Source organism: Scardinius erythrophthalmus (genome assembly GCF_964197995.2).
Source record: "Scardinius erythrophthalmus genome assembly, contig: HAP1_SCAFFOLD_290, whole genome shotgun sequence".
Taxonomy (NCBI): domain Eukaryota; kingdom Metazoa; phylum Chordata; class Actinopteri; order Cypriniformes; family Leuciscidae; genus Scardinius; species Scardinius erythrophthalmus.
In genome coordinates this window covers 10,445-37,500 of record NW_028296321.1, presented here as the reverse complement: position 1 = coordinate 37,500, position 27,056 = coordinate 10,445, and the positions used below count along the sequence as shown (strand labels likewise).

Genomic DNA, 27,056 nt, shown 5'->3' with positions numbered 1-27,056 from the left:
CACACACACACACAGGCATTAATCTTATTATTTATTTATTCAAAAATAAGTGTACATGGTTTCCTCTAAACATCCACAGACTCCAGCTTAAAAACCCTGTTGTCGAATCGATATACTCGAATATTTGTGAACATTTGTTGCCCAAAAATTACCATCTAATTATTTTTTGCATGAACTATTTTCCTGCTTTTTGATTTTCGACTCACAGTTCTGCTAATCCACTAACTAATGAACCCGATGCTGTTGTGTGTGTGTGTGTGTGTGTGTGTGTGTGTGTGTGTGTGTGTTCAGGAAGAGCCATACGTCATGTTTAAGAAGTCGGATAAGCCGCTGTACGCCAACGACCGGTTCGAGGGCTTCTGTGTGGATCTGCTCCGGGAACTCTCGGGAATCCTGGGCTTCCGGTACGAGATCCAGTTAGTGGAGGACGGGAAGTACGGGGCGATCGAGGAGAACACGGGCCAGTGGAACGGCATGATCCGCGAGCTCATGGATCACGTGAGTCACACTCGTCTCACTGCAGTCTATACACACTGAACTGAACTGAACTCAGTTTTTGAGTGGAAAGAGTTCACAGCTTGTTCACTTCAAGAAGTGCATGATCTCAAATCCATGAGGCCTACGATCAATCCGATCCAAAAACAAACATAAAATCTGTGCCTATTGAAAGAAAACAAGTTGATTAAAAGATCAAACCCAATATGTAGTGATAATATTCTATATCAACACATTTACAAGCGATTTAAAAGGTGGGTCATTTTTGACCCGGAACAGCAAATAAGGTTTTCCAGCTCAAGAGATTCTCACAATTGATTCAGAGTTGATTAATTTGAATCTTTTGGTTGGTTCTGGAGCGCTAGTCATTTTTGCTGCTAAAAGAGTGTTGAGCAGGACATCATTGGTGTGTTCTGTTGGTGATTGACAGAAAGCGGACCTGGCCGTGGCGCCGCTGACCATCACGTACGTGCGAGAGAAGGTGATTGACTTCTCCAAACCCTTCATGACTCTGGGAATCAGCATTCTCTACCGCAAACCCAACGGCACCAACCCCGGCGTGTTCTCCTTCCTCAACCCTCTGTCCCCTGATATCTGGATGTATATTCTGCTGGCTTGCTTGGGTGTCAGTTGTGTGCTGTTTGTCATAGCCAGGTAACATGTGACCCTCGCGCTCGTGTGTGTGTGTGTGTGTGTGTGTGTGTGTGTGTGTGTGTGTGTGACCACGCGTCCGTTTTCATCCTCATTCATCCTCAGTCTTGGGAAACGGGGACATTCGTGTCTGAAATTCTCTGCAGTTTAATCAAAGTAATTGAAAAACTTAAAAATAACCCATGAGATTTCGATAGCTGAATATTATTGCATCAAACCACATTATTTACAACCAATATTGTTATATTTAGTGGCAAAAATAAAATAAATATAATTGCATATGATAAAATAAAAACTAGAATCACTCTAAAGATGATGATGGCATATTTTTGCAAAAAATAAAATAAATAAATATTATTGCACCACACAACATTATTTAGAGTCTATATTTTTATATTAATTGACAAGAAAACCAAAAATATATAAGTTATCTGTATAATAGCCCCAAACCATATTATTCGCAATCGATATTTTTATATTACATGGCAGAAATAAATAAATAAAAAATATATATATAATTGCTCCACACCACATTATTTACAGCCAATGTTGTTACATTTAGTGGCAAAAAAAATAAAAAAAATAATTGCATATAATAAAAATAAAAAACTAGAATCACTCTAAAGATGATCACTAAAATAAGGCACATTTTTGCAAATAAATAAATATAATTGCACCACACAACATTATTTACAGTTTATTTTTTATATTTAGTGGCAAGAAAAATAAAATAAAATAAATATTATTGCATATAATAAAAAAAACAACCTAGAATCACTCTAAAGATAATGACTAAAATAAGGCACATTTATGCAAAAAAAAATAATATATATATTTATATTTTATATACATTTTATTTTTCTTGCCACTTAATATAAAAATATAGACTGTAAATAATGTTGTTGTTATTAAAGGTGCATTGCGCAAGTCTCTGAGTTTTTGCAGAACTATGCCCCCCTCTGGCAACAAATGAAACTGCAACACTGCAACTGAACGCGCATGACGTCACGCCCAGTCTCAAATTCGGCCCGAATCCCTCTTATTTATTTTACTGTACAGGATTATAGAGGCAATCGCAGTGATCAGAGAAGGGCTCATTCAGCCCATCAGGCAATTGTTTAAGCATGTATGGGTTAGAAAAACGGGTATTTTTAACATGAAAAGTTGCATAATGCACCTTTAAATAAAAAAACAATTGAATGAATAAATATAATTGCCCCACACAACATTATTTACAGTGAGTGTATAAGTTTACTTTAAACCAGAGTGAAATAATAATGTTGTGCTGAAGTGTTTGTTCTCGGTTTCCTGCGATCAAGCTTCAGATGTTCAGGTAAAACCCTCTGGATATCCCATAATTACCTCTTTCCACCGCCAACCTCTCTAACATCCGTCTCTCTACTCCGTTAATATCTCTCTATGGTTTATGGCCATATCTCACAGGCGTCTCACGACTCAATCAGTCAAGCTCTGTTTATGGAGCAGAATCATGAACGATCGCTGATGCGCTTTAACCCTCTGGTGCTCTTCGCCTGAAGACTCAATGAAATTAATGTACTATATTTTAGTTTGATAATGTTTTTTATTTAATATTTTGTATTTTTAGGGGATTTTATGGTACTAAATTATATTTCCGCTGTATTTATAATCCATTTATTCACTTTTTGAGCATAGACCTGAAAATTACATTTCCAACTCAAACTAGTAAATCTCGAACGCTTTAGAGCGACAGACTGAAGTTTGATCTCTTTATAAACACGACACTTGGCAGATTATTGCTGAAGTGAAGAAAGTTTTAAAATTAAAATTAACAGAATTTGACATTTATTGTTATGAAAAATTCACAAAAATACAATTTTAAATTTTTATATGAAATATATGTTTTCAAAATCACATTTTACTCTAAATCTGCAAGAAGTCAAAGCCATGAATGTAAGCGAGTCGTGTTCCAGATGTGAGTCTGATATCTGATAGATGATCTTCAGAGAGATGTTGTTCGGCTGCAGTTCCTCACGCTTCCACTAGAGGAGATTCGTCTCGTTCATCATCTCTGAGCGCGAGGAGCTCAAGTGTGAATATTGTTTACAGGATCATTAAACCTGTTCAGATCATCAACATGAGTTATGTGTGTGTTCACACAGCAAGAGCCGAAACCTTTACCAAGTTTCGTACGATTCCATTGAAGAAAAACAAATGTACAGTTTTTGGAAGAGCACCAGAAGTGTGTGTGCACACCCGGATGCTTCCGCTCAGCGTCGGTGTTTAGTGTTACTGGCGAGACGATACCAATGAAAAGCCACGACTGTCACCTAAGTTAGTTTGGAATATGCACAGTGTGTTTGTGAGGCATTCTGGGTAAGTTCTGGATGATTTGAGCTTCATTTGTGCAGAATAATGTGATGTTGAACTGGAGTCATCAGGTTTCCGCTCGTGTTTGCTCTGCTCTATAATTGCAATATTGACTTTTCAACTGCTTTATTGATTAGAAAAGCCCAGATTTACCTCTGAACACACAGAGGAGTTTCTCCAGATCCACATATAGATGTTCCTGAAGCTGCACTCACACACACACACACACACACACACACACAAACACACACACACACACACACACACTCTCGGATCAGATGCATGATTTATTTGACCTGTTGACCTGAGAGGTTTGTGCGGCTCTAGACGAGTTGATCAGAAAACAATGTAAATGTTTGTGTTTATCAGCTGATATAAGAGAGTCTGAGCAGAACATGCGAGTGTTTGATGAGTGTGTTCAGTGGTGACGTCATGACTGACGGGTCATGACTGATCTGCAAGGAGATTCTGACTCACCGCCTTTAAATCTGAAATCTACAGAAACAAAAAAAAATAGAAGTTCAACAGAATAAACAGTTAAATGTGTGTTTGATGTTTTCTGTTGTAGAAGCTCAAAACTGAGCAGTGCCTTAAGTATTAATGTTTGCTGTCAGTGTGTTAATGTGTGTGTGCTGTCACTGTAAATGTGTGTGTGTGTGTGTGTGTGTGTGTGTGTGTGTGTGTGTGTGTGTGTGTGTGCGGTGACAGTAAACGCATGAGTGTGTGTGTGAGTGTGTGCGGTGACAGTAAACGCGTGAGTGTGTGTGGGTGTGTTAGAGTGTGTGTGCGGTGACAGTAAACGTGTGAGTGTGTGTTCTCGCAGGTTCAGTCCGTACGAGTGGTATAATCCTCATCCCTGTAACCCCGACTCAGACGTGGTGGAGAACAACTTCACTCTCCTCAACAGCTTCTGGTTTGGTGTCGGAGCTCTCATGCGTCAAGGTGAGCTGTGAACACTCACACACACACACACACACACACTCACTCACACCCACACACACACACACACACTCACTCTGGTCTCTCCTCAGGATCGGAGCTCATGCCGAAGGCTCTCTCCACCAGGATCGTGGGAGGGATCTGGTGGTTCTTCACGCTGATCATCATCTCCTCGTACACAGCGAATCTGGCGGCGTTCCTGACGGTGGAGCGAATGGAGTCGCCCATCGACTCGGCGGACGATCTGGCCAAGCAGACCAAGATCCTGTACGGCCTGGTGGAGGACGGCGCCACCATGACCTTCTTTAAGGTACTGCAAGAGGACAGTCACATTCATTTAAAGGTGCAGTCTGTAAGAATGACAGCTAGTGGTCGAGATAAGTACTGCAGTCCAGGGATGTGACGGTGAGGATATTTTCCACCAGTTGATCGGCGTGTGACAACACCAGTAATACAGGTGTCACCGACGGAGGTTTTTAAATCGCTAATTTAAAGGCAAAAGTAAAGTGTGCGCGTCCGCACGGGCAATCATAACAATAATAGGCTAATGAACTCACTATTCAATCCACGCGCGCGCATTTTAGTTTCGCTTTCAAATTAGCGCCAATTCGGGGCGGATTGCTTGAATAGTGAGTTCATTAGCCTATTATTGTTATGATTGCCAAACTATTATGCCAAACTATATGATAGTTTGAGAACACGCAACAGGAACGAGAGACTTACACACTTGTTGGTTGATGAGTTGATTTATCCGCGTTTTAATATGCTCTCGTTCATAGAGATTTATAGATGGACATCGAGGCTTTTTAGGTTGTGTGGAATCTGCAATCTCTGACTCAGTTTGTTTGCTCGTTTCCATGGCTACGATACGCTGTGTTTCCTGTCATCCCGGGTGTCGAAATACTATTGGCTGAACTGGGAGTGGGCGGAGTCACACAGACCAGAACACAAAAACCGACTGACAACACGGAACGTGTAAAACAATAAGTAAAATAACTGTAGAAGTGTTTATCAGAGGAACGAGAGCGTGAACTTAGCATGTTTCCTAAATATCTGCAAACATATTATGGTATTTTTATGCTTTAGTGAAAAAGTTACATACAGCACCTTTAAACTAGAACAGTTATAATGGGTTTTTTAAAATTCAATTATGAAACATTCAATTCATCTGTAAAGCAGCTCTACAGAACACAGAGTCATTATACGGATAGTATTTCTGAGTATTAAAGGTGCAGTGTGTAATATTTAGGAGGATCTGTTGACAGAAATGCAATATCATAAACATAACTGTGTTGTCAGTGGTGTATAAAGACCTTACATAATGAAGCGTTGTGTGTTTATTAGCTTAGAATGAGGCATTTCTCTCCACACACACCGCGGGTCCGCTTACATCGACATGTTTCTACGGTGGCCCTGAACGGACAAATGCGTTTCGTCACTAAGTTGTTCTACGTGTAAAGAAGCTTTAGCTAAAGTCAGCGAATAAAACACTGACACAATAATGAACAAGTCACAATAATATTCACAATAACATATAGTTTTACTGAATAGTAAAGTAAACATCATAATTTATCTTTGTAAAGAAACCTCATTGTTTTACTGGCTACTCTCTGCTGTCTCAGACGATGACATCACTTCCTGTCGGCCACCGTAACTTCTGTTGGGTGCAGTTCACAAACTCACCACTAGATGCGTTAAAAATCACACACTGCACCTTTAACTGCTATAACGTAAGGTTCTCTGTGTGTGTTTTGTGGTAGAAAACCAAGATCTCCACGTACGATAAGATGTGGGAGTTCATGAAGAGTCGAAGTCAGTCTGTGATCGTGAAGAGCGTTGAGGAGGGAATCCATCGAGTGTTGACGTCGGATTACGCTTTCCTGATGGAGTCGACGGCCATCGAGTTCGTCACGCAGCGCAACTGCAACCTCACGCAGGTCGGAGGACTCATCGACTCCAAGGCCTACGGCGTGGGAACACCCATGGGTAACACACACGCACACACACACACACACACACACACACTCACACTCACACACACACACTCAGACACACTCACTGAGGTGTGAAGTTCTCCTCGTCCCGCAGGCTCCCCGTACCGAGACCGCATCACCATCACACACACACACACACACACACACACACACACTCTCTGAGGTGTGACGTTCTCCTCGTCCCTCAGGCTCCCCGTACTGAGACCGCATCACCATCACACACACACACACACACACACACACACACACACACACACACTCTCTGAGGTGTGAAGTTCTCCTCGTCCCTCAGGCTCCCCGTACCGAGACCGCATCACCATCGCGATCCTCCAGCTGCAGGAGGAGGGGAAGCTGCACATGATGAAGGAGAAGTGGTGGCGAGGGAATGGCTGTCCCGAGGAGGAGAGTAAAGAGGCCAGCGCTCTCGGCGTGCAGAACATCGGGGGAATCTTCATCGTCCTGGCCGCCGGGCTCGTGCTGTCCGTGTTCGTGGCCGTCGGGGAGGTGCTCTACAAGTCCAGGCAGAACGCTCACATTCAGAAGGTGCTTCATAACACAGTTAAAGTTTAGCCAAACGATGAAACTCAGTGTGACACAACACAACAAGGGCCCTATTTTAACGATCTGAAACGTTTATCAAGCTCGAAACGCAAGTAACTTTGTGGGCGGATCTCGGAATGCAAATCTAAAATGTGTTGGTCTGAAGTCGCTTCATTATTCATAGGTGTGGTTTGGGCGTAATGTGAAATAAACCAATCAGAGCGACATCTCACATTCCCTTTAAGAGCAGGCGCGCTTGTTCCATGGCGGATTGCTATTATAACGGCGGATTTGCCAGGAGCGGTTCACAGCCGAGGAGACCGACGTTCTCGTCAGGGACGTAAAACACAGAGAAGTGACATTGGGGATGGAGAAACACACACAGATTAGCTTCGGTTAAACAGGCGTATAATGATTTGGTTAATGTGTAAGCTAGATTTATGACTATTTTTCACATCTTCATGGACACCACAATGATTTCCCTCGTGTGGTAATATTTTCCCTTGTAATAATGTATGGTTTTCTAAAAATGAAAACTGCTGCGTCTGTGTAGATGAGAGAAGCAAAGTGTGTGTGCGTTGTGCACACGCTACATTATGGCCAAGCATGCGCCCTTAAAACAGCATCTGAATAACATGCGCAACGCGCCACTGACTTTAGACGAGGTGGAGGAATTGTTTTCTGAAACTGCAAAATAGCACCAGGGAACGTTTGCGCCGGAACACGCCTCCTCTTTTCGCTGAACCGCCCTCGGGAGCGCAAGTTCATTTCCTAATTTATCGACGTGCGTCTGTGGAGGGAAGAGTCCGCTGTGCGCGTGTGAGAAATAGGAATGATACATGCGTCGCTGTACAAAGTCAATTGCGCTGGGTGCGAGATAGGACCCAAATGTTTAAATACACATCCCTTTAAAAGTAATAGAATTACTTAAATGAAATTTAAGAATAGTTCCCACAAAAATTAGTAAGTCATTATTCACTGAAAATAAAACTATAATAATGAATCCTGCATGACCTGAGCAGGTGTCTCTCTATAGCGCTCAGGGTGTGTCTTAATTAGTCCGCCTGTGTGTGTGTTTGTTTGTTTGAGTATTTTCCTGTTCTTGTATTTCTCTTCTAGCGCTCGTTCTGCAGTGCGATGGTGGAGGAGCTCAGGGTGTCCCTGAAATGCCAGCGACGGCGGAAACAAAAACCTCAACCTCCCGCCATCGTCAAAACAGAAGAGGTCATTAACATGCACACCTTTAACGACAGGAGGCTCCCGGGGAAAGAGACCATGGCCTGAGATCCTGCGGGATTCTCCTGTAACTCTCGTCCAAACGACGGACACGAAGATGTTTCCTGTGGAAATCCGGATACGTGAGCGTCTCAGAAACTCGGTTATCGGCCCAAAAACACCGTCTCTCTCTCTCTGTCCTGCTGGACCTTCGGCGCTACATTGTTCTTATTCTGTGTCGCTTATCTCTGTTTTCTCTGTGAAAGACGTGTAGGATGCTGTGAAATGAAGTAGATGTTTTAAGCGGATCAGTTTTGATGTGAGAGAAATGCTGCCTTCAAGAGCGCCGGATGACGACAGACTCCCAGAACCTCCTCGGAACGTTTATGAGATGTTATTAGTAGGGATGCGCGATATATCGGCCGCCATATCGGTATCGGCCGATATATGTTCATTTTTACTGTTATCGTTATCGGCACGATAAGGAAATTTGGCCGATATATTAAAGCCGATAAATAATGTATTATATCCTTCAGCTGAGACTCTTCAGATGCGCACTGTTCAACATGATGGATTTGAATTGCTGGAAATATGATTGGAATCCCTTCAAAAAGGAAAATACGGTTCAGTGCAAGTCTGTCATATCGGCTACATAACATCATAATGAGAACATTATTATAATTGTGTGTTTGGGACGAGGCTTTTAATGGTGAGACTTTTGTTTTTGTAATCAGGCTCTTAAAAATTATATAAAAATTTGGGTTTAGTTTATCTGCCAATATATTGGTTATCGGCTTTCAAATATAAAGAATTATCGGTATCGGCCAAAATTTTCATATCAGTGCATCCCTAGTTATTAGACGTTAATTAGATTAATATGAACTTTTAGAGAAAGTTCTTATTAGTTTTGTCACACAAAAACCTTCCTGCAATGTTTTTAGAATGTTTGTTACTCAAAATAGAACCTTGAGAGAACGTTCATGGAATGTTAGGAATTGTTAGATGTCAAAAGTCTTAATTATGATCTGATGTGCGTGAACGAAATGAATGCTTTTAATTACTTTCTTTCCTTTTTACTCACTGACAAATACAGGAATCTTTTTAGCACCAGTGCAACAGAATGACGAGCAAGAGGCCGCTAAAGCTGGAAGGCAGAATGTTTTTAACACAGAAATTAATGGAATTAAAATTATCTTACGCAATAATATCTTTGTAACATATTTCCCTTGTGGGTCAAAATGACCCGAAGCCCTAAAATGATACTTCTTTTTTTTTTTTTTTTTTCAGAAAGCTTATTTTATTTCATTTTGATAACATTTTTTCAATTTTTTTATTACATTTCTTTGGAGATTTTTTACTTTATTTTTATTTACCTTTAAAAGCACAATCCTCATAACTCCCATTCCCCAACTTAAATTCAAAATCACTCACAATTTCATGCATAACCCTTAATTCAGCTCAAAATATCTTACATTGAGTGTCTTTGTCTCTTGTTGAAAAGAATTATAATAATATAACATGATATTTCATGACTCTATATAGAGCCTTACAGCTCTATATGAGCTGTTACGCTGGGTCCTAAAGTCAGTTCTCTTCAGTGTGCATTCAGATACACATGTAGACATTAACTAAATAATTTTTTTGGTATAGTTTTAGCATTTTTAGTTTGAATTTTGAGCATTTTTAGGTTTTTCTATGTGTACTGAAGCATTCCTCACATTCCATTCATTCCTAATGGGGGCAAATTGAGCCGCGAGAGAAGGATTTGTTACTTTTTTTAATTTCAACCACAAAACGAATCCTTTTAATTTTATTTGTGTGTATTCGTAGTTCAAGTGCGACAAAAGTCCTGGGGTCTTGGACCCTCTGATGAACACTCAATTTGTAAAAAAAAAAGTAACCCGAGGGAAGACCAATGACGTTGGAGCGCAAAGAAAAGCAGCATGAATACTTACTTGAAGGCACCAATAAAATCCATGAAACAATGTCCGTCAGTTGTATGTCGCGAGCTGCGTCCTAAATCACATACTTCCCTACTATATATAGTAGGCGAAACACAGTCAGTATGTCTGAATTTACAGTGCTCATAAAAAAGTACCAGCACGACCTACTACTTCTGAAGTGTGCATCTGATGGACACTTTATGAATGATAATGACAACATGGCAAATGCACTACATCCGGATCGCATTCATTTTAGCGGTTGCAAAGTAATTCCTCGCTATTTGGGACGCAGCCGCACTCACACTCGGTGTCATGATGATCAACGACTCAAACCAAAGTTCTGTCATTTAGATAAACTTCAACTTTTCTAGGAAAACTTTCTACTAGCGTCCATTCTGTCTGTCACAGGCAACTCGACTTTGTTTGTCATTCAACGGAGATTTATAACGAGAAAAAAAGAGAAAAGCAGTTTTTGTACAGACAAATTTTGTAGTAAATCTTTATATTGCCGTGTCTGATGCCTATGTAGGTTAAAGAGGACGGCCGCGCATTAGACGCCCCACACACACATATGCACGTCCATCCAGCCGAGAGCAAGCAGCGTCTCTATCCCAGACAGCAACATCGTGCTGACCCATATTCAGTTCACATCCGGCCCACATCCGGTTCACATCCGGCTCACATCCGGCTCACATCTGACCCACATCTAACTCTCATCCGGCTCACATTCGGCCCACATCTGGTTCACATCCGGCTCATATCTGGCTCACATCTGAATACGCGTGGAACCCACACGTACCAGATGTGGCCCGGATCCGAATCGACACTGTGTTGCTGTCTGGGTACAAACCTCCTTTGTTGTTTTACAAGCATATTTTCTGTTTCTGTGTGCTGACGTTTGTGTTTTACCTGACGACGAGTCTCTACTGTATAATAGTGTGCTGAGCAAACGCTAGGATTTCTCCGACCGGGTTTAATCTAAAGGGACCTTTGGAAAAGAACCATGTGCAAATTAGCATCGGGTGGAGAACTGTTCAAGCTCATCTTGTAATAAAAAAAGAGATTATACTGTGTAGAATGTGTCGTTTCCTTCCTGTGTGTGTGTGTGTTCAGTGTTTATCGTTTTTAATTGTAAATCAAGTTATTCTAGATCAACTGGACTGTCTGTTGCTTAAAGTCAGAATGAAAGGGAAGTTGCACTGGATTTTACTCTCTTATTGTGCCGTATCTGAGTGAAACGCTTCTGGAACAAGAACAAATGTGGGCGGGGCTTGATTGTGTCCGTGGGGAATTGATTTGATGGTTGTGGTTTGCTATTGGTGGATCTCATCAGAGAATCAGCTACGGGGAGAGTAGCTTAAAGGCTTTAGTGAGGGAAAGAACTACAATCCCATGAAGCATTGCAAACAGCAAGATTAATTAAAAATGGAGAAATATGTAACTACTACTCATTTAGCGTATAGGTAGATCGACTCGATTTCATGGGAGTGGGCGGAGCTAAAGAGCTATTTTTGCTTGGTTGCTTTTTTCGACTCTGATTGGTGCAATTTTCTGCACAGCATCATGGGTAATGTAGTGTTCACCAGGAATTTCACCCTTAAACATTATTATTTAAAAAAAATAAGCTGAAATAAAGTAGGCTGATGCTTTCAGCAGAAGCAAAAAACATTGATTATCAGCCTCGTTGCTCACAGTAAGGCTGTCTTTAATGATTTATAAGTCATTGTTAAAAATCAATTTCCCTGTAGAGAAAATGAATGGAGGATTTACTCTATAAGACCGTCTCTAAAGAGATGTCGCTGCAAGAAGGAGGGGAAGTTATTTTGATTCAAGATTACGAGGAAATCTGATGTGCATATATTTATTATAGCCTAAAATATTGCAATATGCCATAAAAAATAGGTACTGTCCATTTTGATTTCATGGGGACTTTAATAATATTACAGGCTCTAATAGTTTATTTGATTTTACTTGTAACATCACAACAATTTAGCTTAAAATCGAAATGTTTTGTATGAATGACTGTGGGACTTCCTCATGAACAATCGGTCAGCTGATGCGGCGTCACATGACACGATGCGGTCACATGACCGGCTGGATCATACACACACACACACACACACACACACACACACAGAGAGAGAGAGTGAGAGTGTGTGTCTGTGAGAGAGAGAGAGAGCTGTTTACAGCAGCAGAACTGAACCGATCAGACCCCAGAAAAGCAGTGACATCTGATTCGGAGTGAGAGAAGATCTGGATCCGGATCCGGTGAGTGATGAAACCATAATCAATCGCGTGCATCAGTTTCATTCAGGTTTTTAACTCTATTCTAATTCATCTGATCAACGCAGTTCTATAGAATATCAATGCATGTGGAGATTTAAACAAGTCTTCATTTATATATGCTATAATGTATGCGATGCACATATAGATTCGTGTTGTGCTTTCTAACAGGAAGTGTCTAACAGGATGTAAATGACGGGCTCATTTATTGTGATGAGTTATTATTGAAAATGAAATTGATATCGCTGTTTGTTCCAGTAGGATATATATATATATAGTGAGTGAGTAAGATTTTTTAAGGTTAGGGTTCTTAAGGATGTTTACTTAACCTGTGTGTGTGAAAGTCACGTGTGTATCATGTGAGTCATGTGACACTGACAGGTGTTTCTCTCATGATGTTTACAACAGACATTAAAATAAAGCTTTAGTAGTGCAAAATATATTTGAAATGGTCTAATTCCACATTAATGTTGTGTTTGTGTTGGTTTAAAACACAATGTAATCATTCAGTGTTTGTGTCAAAAATTCCGATTATAATGTTCATTGTTACATTGGTTTACAAAATTGCTACATTTGGAAAAATTGAATGTAACATCACAGTTTTATATAGTATTGTATATGACATTGAACTGACTTGATCTAAATAATGACACTAATATCTTATGAAGTTGAAGGCGTTTCATAATTTCAAAATCTGTTATCAGAGGAAACTGTATTTCAGAAATGTACATATACAAAATCACAGTTAATGCAGAAACAATGAGCTCATTGAAGTAATGAATACAAGAAAGACTTTCTTTTCTCAACTCTTCTCAAGTTGATTTAAATGCCATGCCTTCAGAATGAGTGTTAGTACGGTGTGTTTCAGATATGCAGTGGTCAGCACTGACTCTGGTTCTGGCGTTCTGCTCGGCCACCTTGGCTCTGGACAACGGTCTGATGAGGACCCCTCCCATGGGCTGGTTGGCATGGGAACGCTTCCGCTGTGACATCGACTGTGACAACGACCCGCAGAACTGCATCAGGTGATCCAGAACCGGCCTTTCATTCGCATATTTCACTGATCCAGAATCAGCCTTTCATTTGCATATTTCACTGATCCAGAATCAGCCTTTCATTTGCATATTTCAGTTTAAGTTGAAAATGTTGCTTTTGTGAGTTCTATTAGTTTTGGTTTTTCATCAAATTTTTATATTTAATTTAATTAACACACATAGTTTTAGTATTATTTATATACTATTATAGTTTTCATTAATATTTATATGTTCTGTTTTCTGTTTATTTTTAATAATTGTATGCGCTTTTGTCCATTCTTTTAGTTAGTATTACTATTTGGGTTTAATTTATATATTTTTAATTAATTCATTTCAGCTTTATTTCATCAACAAAATTTTTTTTTTTAATATTACTATTTAGGTTATATTTATTTTAATTTTAGCTTTAATTTAAAATTATTTCAGTTTATTGCCAAGGCACCATTTCTAATTTTCGTTTACCTTGTTTTCTTATCTAATATTTATCCATTTTTTATTTCATCTTTATTTTAATTAATAAAAGTATTTTATAATTTGTATTAATATTTTGAATTCGCTTTTGTATTAATATTTTCCATTTTAATTTTAGTGCATTTTTTATTACACTATTTATTATTATTTTATTTCATTGCCAAGGAAGGCAACGTTTCTAATGTTCTTCAAGTCTATGTTTTCCATCTAACATTCACACTCTAACGCTGAATGCGTGAAGAATCCCAGCGCTGACGGTGTGTGTGTGTGTGTGTGTGTGTGTGTGTGTGTGTGTGTGTGTGTGTGTGTGTGTGTGTGTGTGTGTGTGTGTGTGTGATCCTCCTGCAGCGAGTCGTTGTTCACAGACATGGCCGACAGACTGTCGGAGGACGGCTGGAGAGAGCTGGGTTACGTCTACATCAACATCGACGACTGCTGGGCCTCCAAACTCAGAGACAGTCAGGGCCGACTGCAGGCCGACCCCAAACGGTGCTGACCTCTGACCTCTGACCTTCTGATAGCAGAATAGAGAATATCACTCTGAACATCAGAGTCTCACACACACACACACACACACACACACACACACACACACACACACACACACACACACACTCCATCTGAACACCAGAGGGCATCTCTCTCACACACACACACACACACACACACACTCCATCTGAACACCAGAGGGCATCTCTCTCTCACACACACACACACACACACACACACACACACACACTCCATCTGAACACCAGAGGGCATCTCTCTCACACACACACACACACACACACACACTCCATCTGAACACCAGAGGGCATCTCTCTCACACACACACACACACTCCATCTGAACACCAGAGGGCGTCTCTCACACAATTCACAATTCAATTCACAAACTCACCACTAGTTGCCGCTAAACATCACACACTGCACCTTTGACTGTGATTACATGGAGGTTGCGATGAGTCCTGCAGCTCTACAGCAGAAGCACTGCTCCTCATCTCACGTTATTGTGACTCAATCTGCAGGTTTCCACATGGCATTCCTCGTTTGGCGCGTTACATCCATGATCGTGGGCTAAAGCTGGGCATTTATGGAGACATGGGCACATTCACGTGTGGCGGATATCCGGGAACAACTCTGGATAAAGTGCAGATAGACGCCCAGACGTTTGCGGACTGGGAAATCGACATGCTCAAACTGGACGGCTGTTACTCAAACTCCAGCTATCAGGAACAAGGTGAGGGAACCAACACAATATTCCTCATTATAATAATTAATACGCAGAATAAAGGGGCGGGGCCTGGTTGAGTTAGTTAGTAGTGTGTTAAACTAGCAGTTATGGTAAGGGGCGGGACATTTCCCAAACACACTCGAAGCGCTCGACCAATCACAACACACTGATCCAGCCAAACCAATCAGAGCACAGATTAATTATACAAATGTGCCATTAAATAAGATTTATAAAACTTATCCAAGAACAGGTAAAAAATCATAGACAGTGGTTCATTGAAACCAGTGAAGTTTCGAAACTCTCCGAAGCCTCGTTCGCTAAAATCACGTCGAGTCAAATCACCTTTATTTATAACGAGTTTTCTACAATACTGATAGTTTACAGATGACGTCACACACACTACGCTCATATTCTTTACAGTGTATGTTTGATACGCGCTCTGAATCGCTGATTCTAAACATTATCCTGTTCTCATTATCTTTTGTTGATTATATTTAAACACAGGCTATCCGATGATGTCAAAGGCCCTGAACGCTACGGGCCGTCCCATTGGCTACTCCTGCAGTTGGCCCGCCTACCAGGGCGGACTCCCTCCTAAAGTGAGTAAAGTTACTGTAGTGTCTCCAATCTGAAGCACGATGGAATTGTAATATATGATTAATAGGGGTGTATCGTGTCACAATATATCGCAATACAAAAATGCATCAATATATATCGTGGATAGTTCACCCAAACTAAAAATTACTGTGTGAGAGAATTTTTAGTGTCAGTACTGCATTAAACTACTATATATAATGTTGAATATGATGTATAATAATGCATATTTGTGGGTCCTGATAATGCCAAATGTCTGATGTTACCAGTAAAAGTGGCCTATACATTATTTTAAATATATCTAGTCAGTGAAACATATTCATCTTCAATAATTCTGTATTTTCAGCTTCAGAATCATGAATATTGTTATTCTGGTGTCTCTATTGTTCATTGGTTTTCCAGCACCAAGTCCAAGACTATTCATTTACACACACAATGTAATATCAAATTTAGCATTTTAATCAACAGCACATTTTTTGTTTAACGTTTTATCATATGTGTTGGAGTATCGCGATAATATCGTGATAATATGGTATTGTAAGTTCAGTATCGCGATAATATGGTATCGTGATAATATGGTATCGTGAGTTCAGTATCGCGATAATATGGGTTCGTGAGTTCAGTATCTTGATATGTATCGTATCGTGAGTTCAGGATCGTGAGTTCAGGATCGTGAGTTCAGTATCGTGATAATATCGTATCGTGAGTTCAGTATCTTGATAATATCGTATCGTGAGTTCAGTATCGCGATAATATCGTATCGTGAGTTCAGTATCGCGATACTGAACTAGTATCGTGATAATATCACATCGTGAGTTCAGTATCGCGATAATATCGTATCGTGAGTTCAGTATCGCGATACTGAACTAGTATCGTGATAATATCGTATCGTGAGTTCAGTATCGTGATAATATCGTATCGTGAGTTCGGTATCGTGATAATATCGTATCGTGAGTTCAGTATCGCAAGTTCAGTATCGCGATAATATCACATCGTGAGTTCAGTATCGTGATAATATCGTATCGTGAGTTCGGTATCGTGATAATATCGTATCGTGAGTTCAGTATCGCGATAATATTGTATCGTGAGTTCAGTATCGCGATAATATGGGTTTGTGAGTTCAGTATCGCGATAATATGGTATCGTGAGTTCAGTATCGTGATAATATCGTATCGTGAGTTCAGTATCGTGATAATATTGTATCGTGAGTTCAGTATCGTGATATGGTATCGTGATATGGTATCGTGAGTTCAGTATCGTGAGTTCAGTATCGTGATAATATCGTATCGTGAGTTCAGTATCCTGATAATATGGTATTGTGAGTTCAGTATCGCAATAATATGGTATTGTGAGTTCAATATCGCAATAATATGGTATCGTGAGTTCAGTATCGCAATAATATGGTATCGTGAGTTCAATATAGTAATAATATGGTATCGTGAGTTCAGTATCATATCGTGAGTTCAGTATCGCGATAATATGGTATCCTGAGTTCAGTATCGTATCGTGAGTTCAGTATCTCAATAATATGGTATCGTGAGTTCAGTATTGTATCGTGAGTTCAGTATCGCGATAATATGGTATCGTGAGTTCAGTATTGTATCGTGAGTTCAGTATCGCGATAATATGGTATCGTGAGTTCAGTATTGTATCGTGAGTTCAGTATCGCAATAATATGGTATCGTGAGTTCAGTATCGCGATAATATGGTATCGTGAGTTCAGTATTGTATCGTGAGTTCAGTATCGCGATAATATGGTATCGTGAGTTCAGTATTGTATCGTGAGTTCAGTATCGCGATAATATGGTATCGTGAGTTCAGTATTGTATCGTGAGTTCAGTATCGCGATAATATGGTATCGTGAGTTCAGTATCGTATCGTGAGTTCAGTATCGCGATAATATGGTATCGTGAGTTCAGTATCGTATCGTGAGTTCAGTATCGCGATAATATGGTATCGTGAGTTCTGTATTGTATCGTGAGTTCAGTATCGCAATAATATCGTATCGTGAGTTCGGTATCGTGATAATATCGTATAGTGAGTTCAGTATCGCGATAATATCACATCGTGAGTTCAGTATCGTGATAATATCGTATCGTGAGTTCGGTATCGTGATAATATTGTATCGTGAGTTCAGTATCGCGATAATATTGTATCGTGAGTTCAGTATCGCGATAATATGGGTTCGTGAGTTCAGTATCGCGATAATATGGTATCGTGAGTTCAGTATCGTGATAATATCGTATCGTGAGTTCAGTATCGTGATAATATCGTATCGTGAGTTCAGTATCGTGATATGGTATCGTGAGTTCAGTATCGTGAGTTCAGTATCGTGATAATATCGTATCGTGAGTTCAGTATCCTGATAATATGGTATTGTGAGTTCAGTATCGCAATAATATGGTATTGTGAGTTCAATATCGCAATAATATGGTATCGTGAGTTCAGTATCGCAATAATATGGTATCGTGAGTTCAATATAGTAATAATATGGTATCGTGAGTTCAGTATCATATCGTGAGTTCAGTATCGCGATAATATGGTATCCTGAGTTCAGTATCGTATCGTGAGTTCAGTATCTCAATAATATGGTATCGTGAGTTCAGTATTGTATCGTGAGTTCAGTATCGCGATAATATGGAATCGTGAGTTCAGTATTGTATCGTGAGTTCAGTATCGCGATAATATGGTATCGTGAGTTCAGTATTGTATCGTGAGTTCAGTATCGCAATAATATGGTATCGTGAGTTCAGTATCGCGATAATATGGTACCGTGAGTTCAGTATTGTATCGTGAGTTCAGTATCGCGATAATATGGTATCGTGAGTTCAGTATTGTATTGTGAGTTCAGTATCGCGATAATATGGTATCGTGAGTTCAGTATTGTATCGTGAGTTCAGTATCGCGATAATATGGTATCGTGAGTTCAGTATCGTATCGTGAGTTCAGTATCGCGATAATATGGTATCGTGAGTTCAGTATCGTATCGTGAGTTCAGTATCGCGATAATATGGTATCGTGAGTTCTGTATTGTATCGTGAGTTCAGTATCGCAATAATATCGTATCGTGAGTTCGGTATCGTGATAATATCGTATCGTGAGTTCAGTATCGCGATAATATCACATCGTGAGTTCAGTATCGTGATAATATCGTATCGTGAGTTCGGTATCGTGATAATATCGTATCGTGAGTTCAGTATCGCGATAATATTGTATCGTGAGTTCAGTATCGCGATAATATGGGTTCGTGAGTTCAGTATCGCGATAATATGGTATTGTGAGTTCAGTATCGTGATAATATGGTATCGTGAGTTCAGTATCGTGATAATATCGTATCGTGAGTTCAGTATCGTGATATGGTATCGTGATATGGTATCGTGAGTTCAGTATCGTGAGTTCAGTATCGTGATAATATCGTATCGTGAGTTCAGTATCCTGATAATATGGTTTTGTGAGTTCAGTATCGCAATAATATGGTATCGTGAGTTCAATATAGCAATAATATTGTATCGTGAGTTCAGTATCGCGATAATATGGGTTCGTGAGTTCAGTATCGCGATAATATGGTATTGTGAGTTCAGTATCGTGATAATATGGTATCGTGAGTTCAGTATCGTGATAATATCGTATCGTGAGTTCAGTATCGTGATATGGTATCGTGATATGGTATCGTGAGTTCAGTATCGTGAGTTCAGTATCGTGATAATATCGTATCGTGAGTTCAGTATCCTGATAATATGGTATCGTGAGTTCAGTATCGCAATAATATGGTATCGTGAGTTCAATATTGTAATAATATGGTATCGTGAGTTCAGTATCATATCGTGAGTTCAGTATCGCGATAATATGGTATCGTGAGTTCAGTATCGTATCGTGAGTTCAGTATCGCAATAATATGGTATCGTGAGTTCAGTATTGTATCGTGAGTTCAGTATCGCGATAATATGGTATCGTGAGTTCAGTATCGTATCGTGAGTTCAGTATCGCGATAATATGGTATTGTGAGTTCAGTATCGTATCGTGAGTTCAGTATCGCAATAATATGGTATCGTGAGTTCTGTATTGTATCGTGAGTTCAGTATCGCGATAATATGGTATCGTGAGTTCAGTATTGTATCGTGAGTTCAGTATCGCAATAATATGTTATCGTTAGGGCTGCAACAAACGATTATTTTGATAATCGACTAATCTAACGATTATTAGAACGATTAATCGACTATTCATCGATTATTTCGCTGACTAATCAGTACTTTTGGAACGATTATTCAGCCTTTTCAATTAGCTAAAACACTGAGTTATACATATTCTAACTATAATATATATATAAAAAAATCACTTCAGCTTTTGAAATGGTTGTTTTAATGAACTTTGAGCAACTAAACAGGTCATTCTATTTAAGTTTTCAGATTTCTGTCCAACTCAAATCACACACAAATGCTCTCTAAGCAACATTGGTTAAATATTCTGTTCACTTTAAATAGAAAAAAATAAACAAAAAAAATTATCAGCTGCATTACAGACACACTTAAACTGCAAACAATTATTATAAGAATTTTTTTTTTATTGATATGACAATTGAGCTGAGCTGACAGAGACATTCTCATTCACCTTTTAATTTACAGTATAAAAAAATAACTGACATGATATTCTTCATAACATCTCCTTTTGTAAGTCTTCATGAATATGTAACAAAATACAGGCAAGGGATAATACTGTAATAACGTTACCTAATAGAGCTACAATAATAAAAACAGCCCTGACTCCTAAGCTCGATCAAGCTTTATTCTATGCAAAAATAAATCATCACATTACTGTAATTATATTATTATTGTTAATATTATTGCTATTAGTAGTATTGCATTCTCTAAAAAGAGATTTACTGCTAGTTATTTAGCTTCAGCTGGAGAACATTCACCTCTCACTGGCTCGTCTTGTGCCGGTGTGTTTCCTCTTTAAGTGCTTTAACATGCATGTTGTGCTCCCGTGAAAAGCAAGTTACGCCTTGCATGTATTGCATACGATAGTTTTGTGAAACTTTACACACCTTGCTAGTTCGGATTCGTTTGCACTCCGTCATAATTCGCGCTGTGTTTTCTTCTACCGCAATAGCATTTGTAACGGCTGCATTACACTCTAGCGCTACAGCGCCGTAGCGGTCAAATCGCGATATTGCAGGCCCTTACATTAGGTCACGTGGGATCAAACGACTACTCGACAACAAAGATATTTGTCGACAATTTTTTATTGTCGACGTTGTCGACAATGTCGACTAATCGTTTCAGCCCTAGTTATCGTGAGTTCAGTATCGTGATAATATCGTATTGTGAGTTCAGTATCGTGAGGTATCAGTATCAGTATCGTTACACCGCTAACGATGGGTGTTTTCAGGTGAACTACACACTGCTGGGTCAGATCTGTAACCTGTGGCGGAACTACGCTGACATCCAGGACTCGTGGGATAGCGTACTGGGAATCGTGGACTGGTTCTTTGACAATCAGGACGTTCTGCAACCCGTGGCCGGACCGGGTCAGTGGAACGACCCCGACATGGTGAGCTCATCATCACTGGCTGCGTTTACACGGGTCTTAACAAACCATACATCAATGGAAAGCTTATTTATTCAGCTTTCATATGATGTATAAATCTTAATTTAAAAAAAAATGACTGGTCACATATGGTCAAAAGATCGGATCTGTGCATTAAGACTGTAAATGCAGCCGCAGAAAACCATGATTTATGCTAATGATTTATGCTCATTTGCATCATCCTCAGTTGCTGATTGGAGACTTCGGCCTCAGCCTGGACCAATCGCGCGCTCAGATGGCGCTGTGGGCGATCATGGCCGCTCCTCTCTTCATGTCCAACGACCTGCGTACGATTAGCAGCGACGCTCGCGCAATCCTGCAGAATAAAGTCGTCATCGGCATCAATCAGGACCACTTAGGCATCCAGGGCAGACGCCTGTTCAAGGTCAGTAATCTACAGGATCGGGTTTCACTGTTGCATTTGGCTCTTAGCTGGGCTATTGACTAAAAGTAAGACTGTTAATAACGTTAAATGAAATATAAATATTAGTTGAAAACATTAAACTAAAATATATAAAAAAAATAAACCTAAAAAAACTTAAATGACAAAAGCAAATTGCTCAAATTAAATTAAAATGAATACTAAAAATATAAAAATAATAGCTAATTCAAAATATTTATAAAAATGCAAGGGTATTGACTAAAACTAAGACTATTAAAAACATTAAATGAAATATAAATATTAGTTGAAAACCTTAAACTAAATGAAATAAAAAAAATAGCAATATTTTAAAAAAAAACTAATAAAATGACAAGCAAATTGCTCAAATTAAACTAAAACTAACACTAAAAATATACAAATTATAGCTAATTTAAAATATTAATAAAGGTGCTCATTTTTGCACTGCACTGTATTTTTTATTTATTTATTTAAATATAGTAGCATTTATTATTTAAACAGATTTGTATTACTTTATTTTATTAATGGTTATAATTTATTATAATTAATAATCACATTTATTTATTTAATAATATTTTAAGCCAAGACACTACAGGTGAAAAGGGTAAAATTGAACAAATAGATGTAAAGCGATTAAATTTTTTTTTTATCTAATTAATTACATGAAATGCCTATTGATTAATCGCACATGAACTTCGGCTGAGAGATTACCCTCAAAAGTTGATTTAAAGTCATTATTTTGTTAAATGAGAATGGCATCAAGTAGACATTAGAAAATAGCTTTAGAGAGACGTATTTTATAAGAATCAACATAGAAGTTATTACTCATAAATGCTTAGCCATGTTTTTTTTCAGAAGCTGCATCTGAATTGGTATTTAAATATATCTTTGTTCCACTAAAGAAGGAAAGTTATACAGGTTTGAAACGACATGAAGGAGAGTAAATGTAAAAAAAACGCTGAATTTTCACTTTTAGGCAAACTATCCACAAAATATGATTTTTTTTTTACGCTGATTCATTCAGGAATGAAGTAAGTGGCTCTCTTTATGAATGAGTCATTGAATCATTGGTTTACCCGACTGACTCGTTCAATACACTGATTCATTCAGAAACGAAACTTGAGCTTATTGAACTTATTGAGCACATATTGAGCAAAAACAGACAATATTGTGTCTTAAATATAACAGAAAATGAACTTTTTTAACTTCAGTATCACATTTGCACTCGTGATATTGCTTAACTATATCATATGATATAAACATGAGACAAAAGCTCATACGAGTGTATTTTTGACCTGATATCTTGACCTGAGCTCAAGAGCTGAGCAGTGCATGAGAAACAGAGCAGTTGGCACAGTTTGAAAGCGATGCTTGTGTGTTTCTGTCAGGAGAAGAGCCGGATTGAGGTGTACCTGCGACCTCTCTCTAAAGGAGCCAGCGCTCTGGTGTTCTTCAGCAGGAGGACAGATATGCCGTATCGATACTCGACAACTCTGAAGACGCTGGGATACACACCTGGAGTGTATGAGGTGAGCCTTTAAACACAGACAAGCTGACAAACAGACAAGCCGGGGGTTAATAAAGTCCTTCTGAAGGGAAGCGATGCGTTCATTTTAGAAAAATATCCATATTTAAAACATAATCGACTAATAAAAAAAGGTAAAGGGTTTACAGTGTTAATTTCGTTGACGAATAATTTTCGTCATTATTTTCGTCAACGACATTTTTTTCAGTGACGAAAACGAGACGAAAACTAAATAAAAAACAGTTTTAAATGACGACAACTATGACGAAAATGTATTGACATTTTCGTCAACGAATAAAAACTAGACAAAAATGTTGGGGAGGGACGATTGAGGAAGAGATCCAGTCATAACCAAGCGGGAAGGAAGTCGACCGGAAGTTGAAGTCGACCGGGTGCCGCCATCTTGTAGCAGAACTTCACTTGCGTTAGCAATCCCATTGACTTCCATTCATTTTGGCGTCACTTTGACAGCGAATAACTTTACATCTGAGGCGTTTGAAGACTCCATTTGTCCATTTTTTATTTCTAAAGAAACACGACAATGTATAAAATGCTCCATTACCTTGTAGCTTATGTTATGGCCCCGTAGAAGCAGTTTTTGTAAAAGTAGGCTAACGATTGCGTCATAACCACGCGACTCTCTGTCGCACACTAGAGAGATTACCGTATGGACGGGAGGAGAAGCTCGCGGGCAATCGGGGAGACGTGGAGGCAAAATGACAATATAATTAATCAGAATACTTAGCAAAAGTTTCTCCTGCTCCAAGCTCATGGACAGCTCCTAATCACACTCTCCGTCTCTGCAAGATTCGGAAGGGAATGATTCAGATTTCTCTTGGCACAGCTACTAGAAGACAGACGGGTTGCTCACGTGGTCCGTGTAACGCTTTGCTCGGTTTGAGTCTGCGCGTCAGGAAAGGAAGTGCTAAGAAATCGCTGAAAACCATAGACAGTAAAAGAAATGGACACAGCGACCCCATTGGATTCAACGGAGACAAAGTGAAGCCAATTAGAAAATCTTACTTCCTGGGGGTCCAGCGTACTGCGCAGACTCAAACCTAGCTCGACGACGTAGATGTGACGTGAGCAAACCGTCTGTCTTCTAGTAGCTGTGCCAAGATCAATCTGAATCATTACCTTCCGAAACTCGCAGAGACGGAGAGCGTGAGTAGGAGATGTCCATGATCTTGGAGCAGGAGAAACTTTTTGTAGGTGTTCTGATTAATTACTTTGTCATTTTGCCTCGACGTCCTCCCGATTGCCCGCGAGCTTCTCCTCCTGTCCATACGGTAATTCTCTACTGTGTGACAGAGAGTCGCGTGGCTGTGACGCAATCGTTAGCCTACTTTTACAAAAACTGCTTCTACAGGGCCATAACGTAAGATACAAGGTAATGGAGCATTTTATACATTGTCGTGTTTCTTTAGAAATAAATAATGGACAAATGGAGTCTTTAAACGCCTCAGATGTGAAGTTATTCGCTGTCAAAGTGACGCCAAAATGAATGGGAGTCATTGGGATGCTAACTGCAGGTGGGGTTCCGCTAGCCAATGGCGGCGTCCGGGGGTACTTCACAAATAATACAAATCCCTGCACCCTTGCTGAAAACGGGCTTCACTTGCCTCAATTGAGTTCCAATGGGGTCGCTGTGTCCATTTCTTTTACTGTCTATGGTCATAACTGATGCGTTTGTGGTAAAGCGCAGATTTGAATTGTGACGTGCTGATCTACCCGCGGACAGGAGTTGGCATGCGCTTGATTCATGTCTATAGATCGTTAAAAAATGTAAACGTCTGGGAGAACACACACACACACACACACACACACCCGACCCGAAGCGTGCCTGCACAGCTATACAGCGCGCGAGGACTGAACTGAGCTCTCTTTCGCGTCTGAATGGATAAAATACACACAACATTGTCTAAATGTCAGTTTTGGAGAGTATTCACGTAAACACAGTCGGTTATGTCTTTAAAGAATGTACCGTTGTTGTGAGAATAAAGAATGTACCGTTGTGAGAATAGCGGATCATGTGCATCAGTGCCATTGGATCTGCACACTCGTTCTTAAAGTGACAGTGCGTAATACACATAATGCCGTCTGTGCACTTAATCAAACAACAAAATAAAAAGAGAAAAGCACTCACTGCTCTTTAAAAGCTGTAATAAGGATTAATTATATTTAATTTATATAAATATGTCTGCTTGAAAGAATAAAGAATGAATACTACATATATCATGCATTGAAAAAAAAGACTAGGCTATTTCTTTAGGAGAAGTGGTTTTATTTAATTTTAAGATGTTTTTTGTATTTCACAGCAGTTAAAAATGTGTCTGTATTGCATGTTCAAACTTTACAAATTATTCATATTAACAGGTTAATAGTGTTTTGGGAGTAGGCTATATAATGGGTTTGGAAATTTTAGAGAAATTCTAAATTAATGCATTACAATTTAAATTCGATTTTAGTCGACTAAATATACTGTAGATTTAGTCGACTAAAATGTTATTGTATTTTCGTCGACTAAAACTAGACTAAAACTAAAACAATTCAGATGACTAAAATATGACTAAAACTAAATGGCATTTTAGTCAAAAGACTATGACTAAAACTAAATCAAAATTTGCTGTCAAAATTAACACTGAGGGTTTACTAAAATCTTGTATTAAAATAGAATTTACTTTTTATAAACTGGTCAATGACATGGAAATGTTTAATTCTCTCTCTCTCTCTTTCTCTCTCTCTCTCTCTCTCTCTCTCTCTCTCTCTCTCTCTCTCTCTCTCTCTCTCTCTCTCTCTCTCTCTCTCTCTCTCTCTCTCTCTCTCTTCTCTCTCTCTCTCTCTCTCTCAGGTGTTTGATGTGTTTTGGGAGAAGCCTTTGCCAGAACTGAAGGACAGCACAGAGTTTGTTGTGTCGGTCAACCCGTCTGGTGTGGTCATGTGGTACATCTATCCAGCAGCTGATTGGTGGAAAGGGGCGGAGCCTAGTCGTTTCAGCGAGAAGCTGAAAGGTCCGAAGGTCCATCGATATGCTAATGAGGCCGACACCCCTCTAGTGCTTTGATTGTTTTTGGAAAGGAAATTAACTACGCACTCAGGGATCTGTAGCCAATCAAACGTGCCTCTCTCGATTTTTTAAAAATGTACATTTTTTAGGACTGATTTTACTGAATGTCTTTTAAATGAGTTTCCATTCATGTTTTTGCATTGACTTTAATAAGAAGTCTAACGCTAACATCTCATTTGTGCAAATTCACATTTCAAGTCGCTTTCGCTTTTTTTATCATGATGCATTCGGTGATGTGTGATACTGTATTTGAACTCAAATAAACACAAATGATGGTCAAACTCACAGACGTTACAGTGTGGATTTGTACACTAGTATTTGATTAACCCTGATTGGTTAGAGTCATGATGATAATTGGCTGCAGCTTTCATTGTTTATCAGTAAACTGACAGTCTTACAAAATGTGGATTCCTGTTCATTAAACCAAAAGTATTAATCCACCGATCATGTGCTTTCAGTTCCTCAACACTGAATCAGGGTTTCTCATTCAAAAATGTTAAATCCAGTTGCACTGTCCTTGCATCATCAGACCCGTTTGATATGATTTCAGGCTAATCAGTAAACAGGCCAAACAGGAACAAAACCTCACTTCATATAAGAGTATTTATAATGTCCTTAAGCAAGAAAGAAATGCCACAATTGATCAAGACTTTGAAGCAGAAATGAGGGAGAAACTCCTGCTCCCAGTATAAGGGTCTTTCCCTGCCATTAATGTTGGACAACACGACTACGTCTCC

The 27,056-nt window shown here is 39.2% G+C and overlaps 2 protein-coding genes across 2 annotated transcripts in view; both read left to right on the top strand.

The window, feature by feature from the left end:
• The window catches only part of LOC308686452 (glutamate receptor ionotropic, kainate 2-like), a gene marked incomplete at both ends in the record, with an annotated part of 29,878 nt that extends 21,626 nt beyond the window's left edge, over window positions 1–8,252 (top strand). The window contains 7 exons of the mRNA XM_081394874.1: window positions 292–498; window positions 926–1,149; window positions 4,319–4,437; window positions 4,527–4,744; window positions 6,195–6,420; window positions 6,721–6,971; window positions 8,088–8,252. Coding sequence (XP_081251000.1) covers window positions 292–498; window positions 926–1,149; window positions 4,319–4,437; window positions 4,527–4,744; window positions 6,195–6,420; window positions 6,721–6,971; window positions 8,088–8,252 — 1,410 coding nt within the window. The remainder of the gene's footprint in view (window positions 1–291; window positions 499–925; window positions 1,150–4,318; window positions 4,438–4,526; window positions 4,745–6,194; window positions 6,421–6,720; window positions 6,972–8,087) is intronic.
• Window positions 8,253–12,194: 3,942 nt separating this feature from the next.
• LOC308686451 (alpha-N-acetylgalactosaminidase-like) lies at window positions 12,195–26,758 on the top strand. The gene is made up of 9 exons (XM_081394873.1): window positions 12,195–12,394; window positions 13,278–13,434; window positions 14,263–14,403; window positions 14,942–15,153; window positions 15,652–15,746; window positions 21,130–21,291; window positions 21,515–21,712; window positions 23,116–23,256; window positions 26,104–26,758. The coding sequence occupies exons 2-9, from the start codon at window positions 13,280–13,282 to the stop codon at window positions 26,314–26,316; spliced, it is 1,317 nt and encodes a 438-aa protein (XP_081250999.1). The 5' UTR covers window positions 12,195–12,394; window positions 13,278–13,279; the 3' UTR covers window positions 26,317–26,758.
• The last annotated feature ends 298 nt before the right edge of the window (window positions 26,759–27,056 follow it).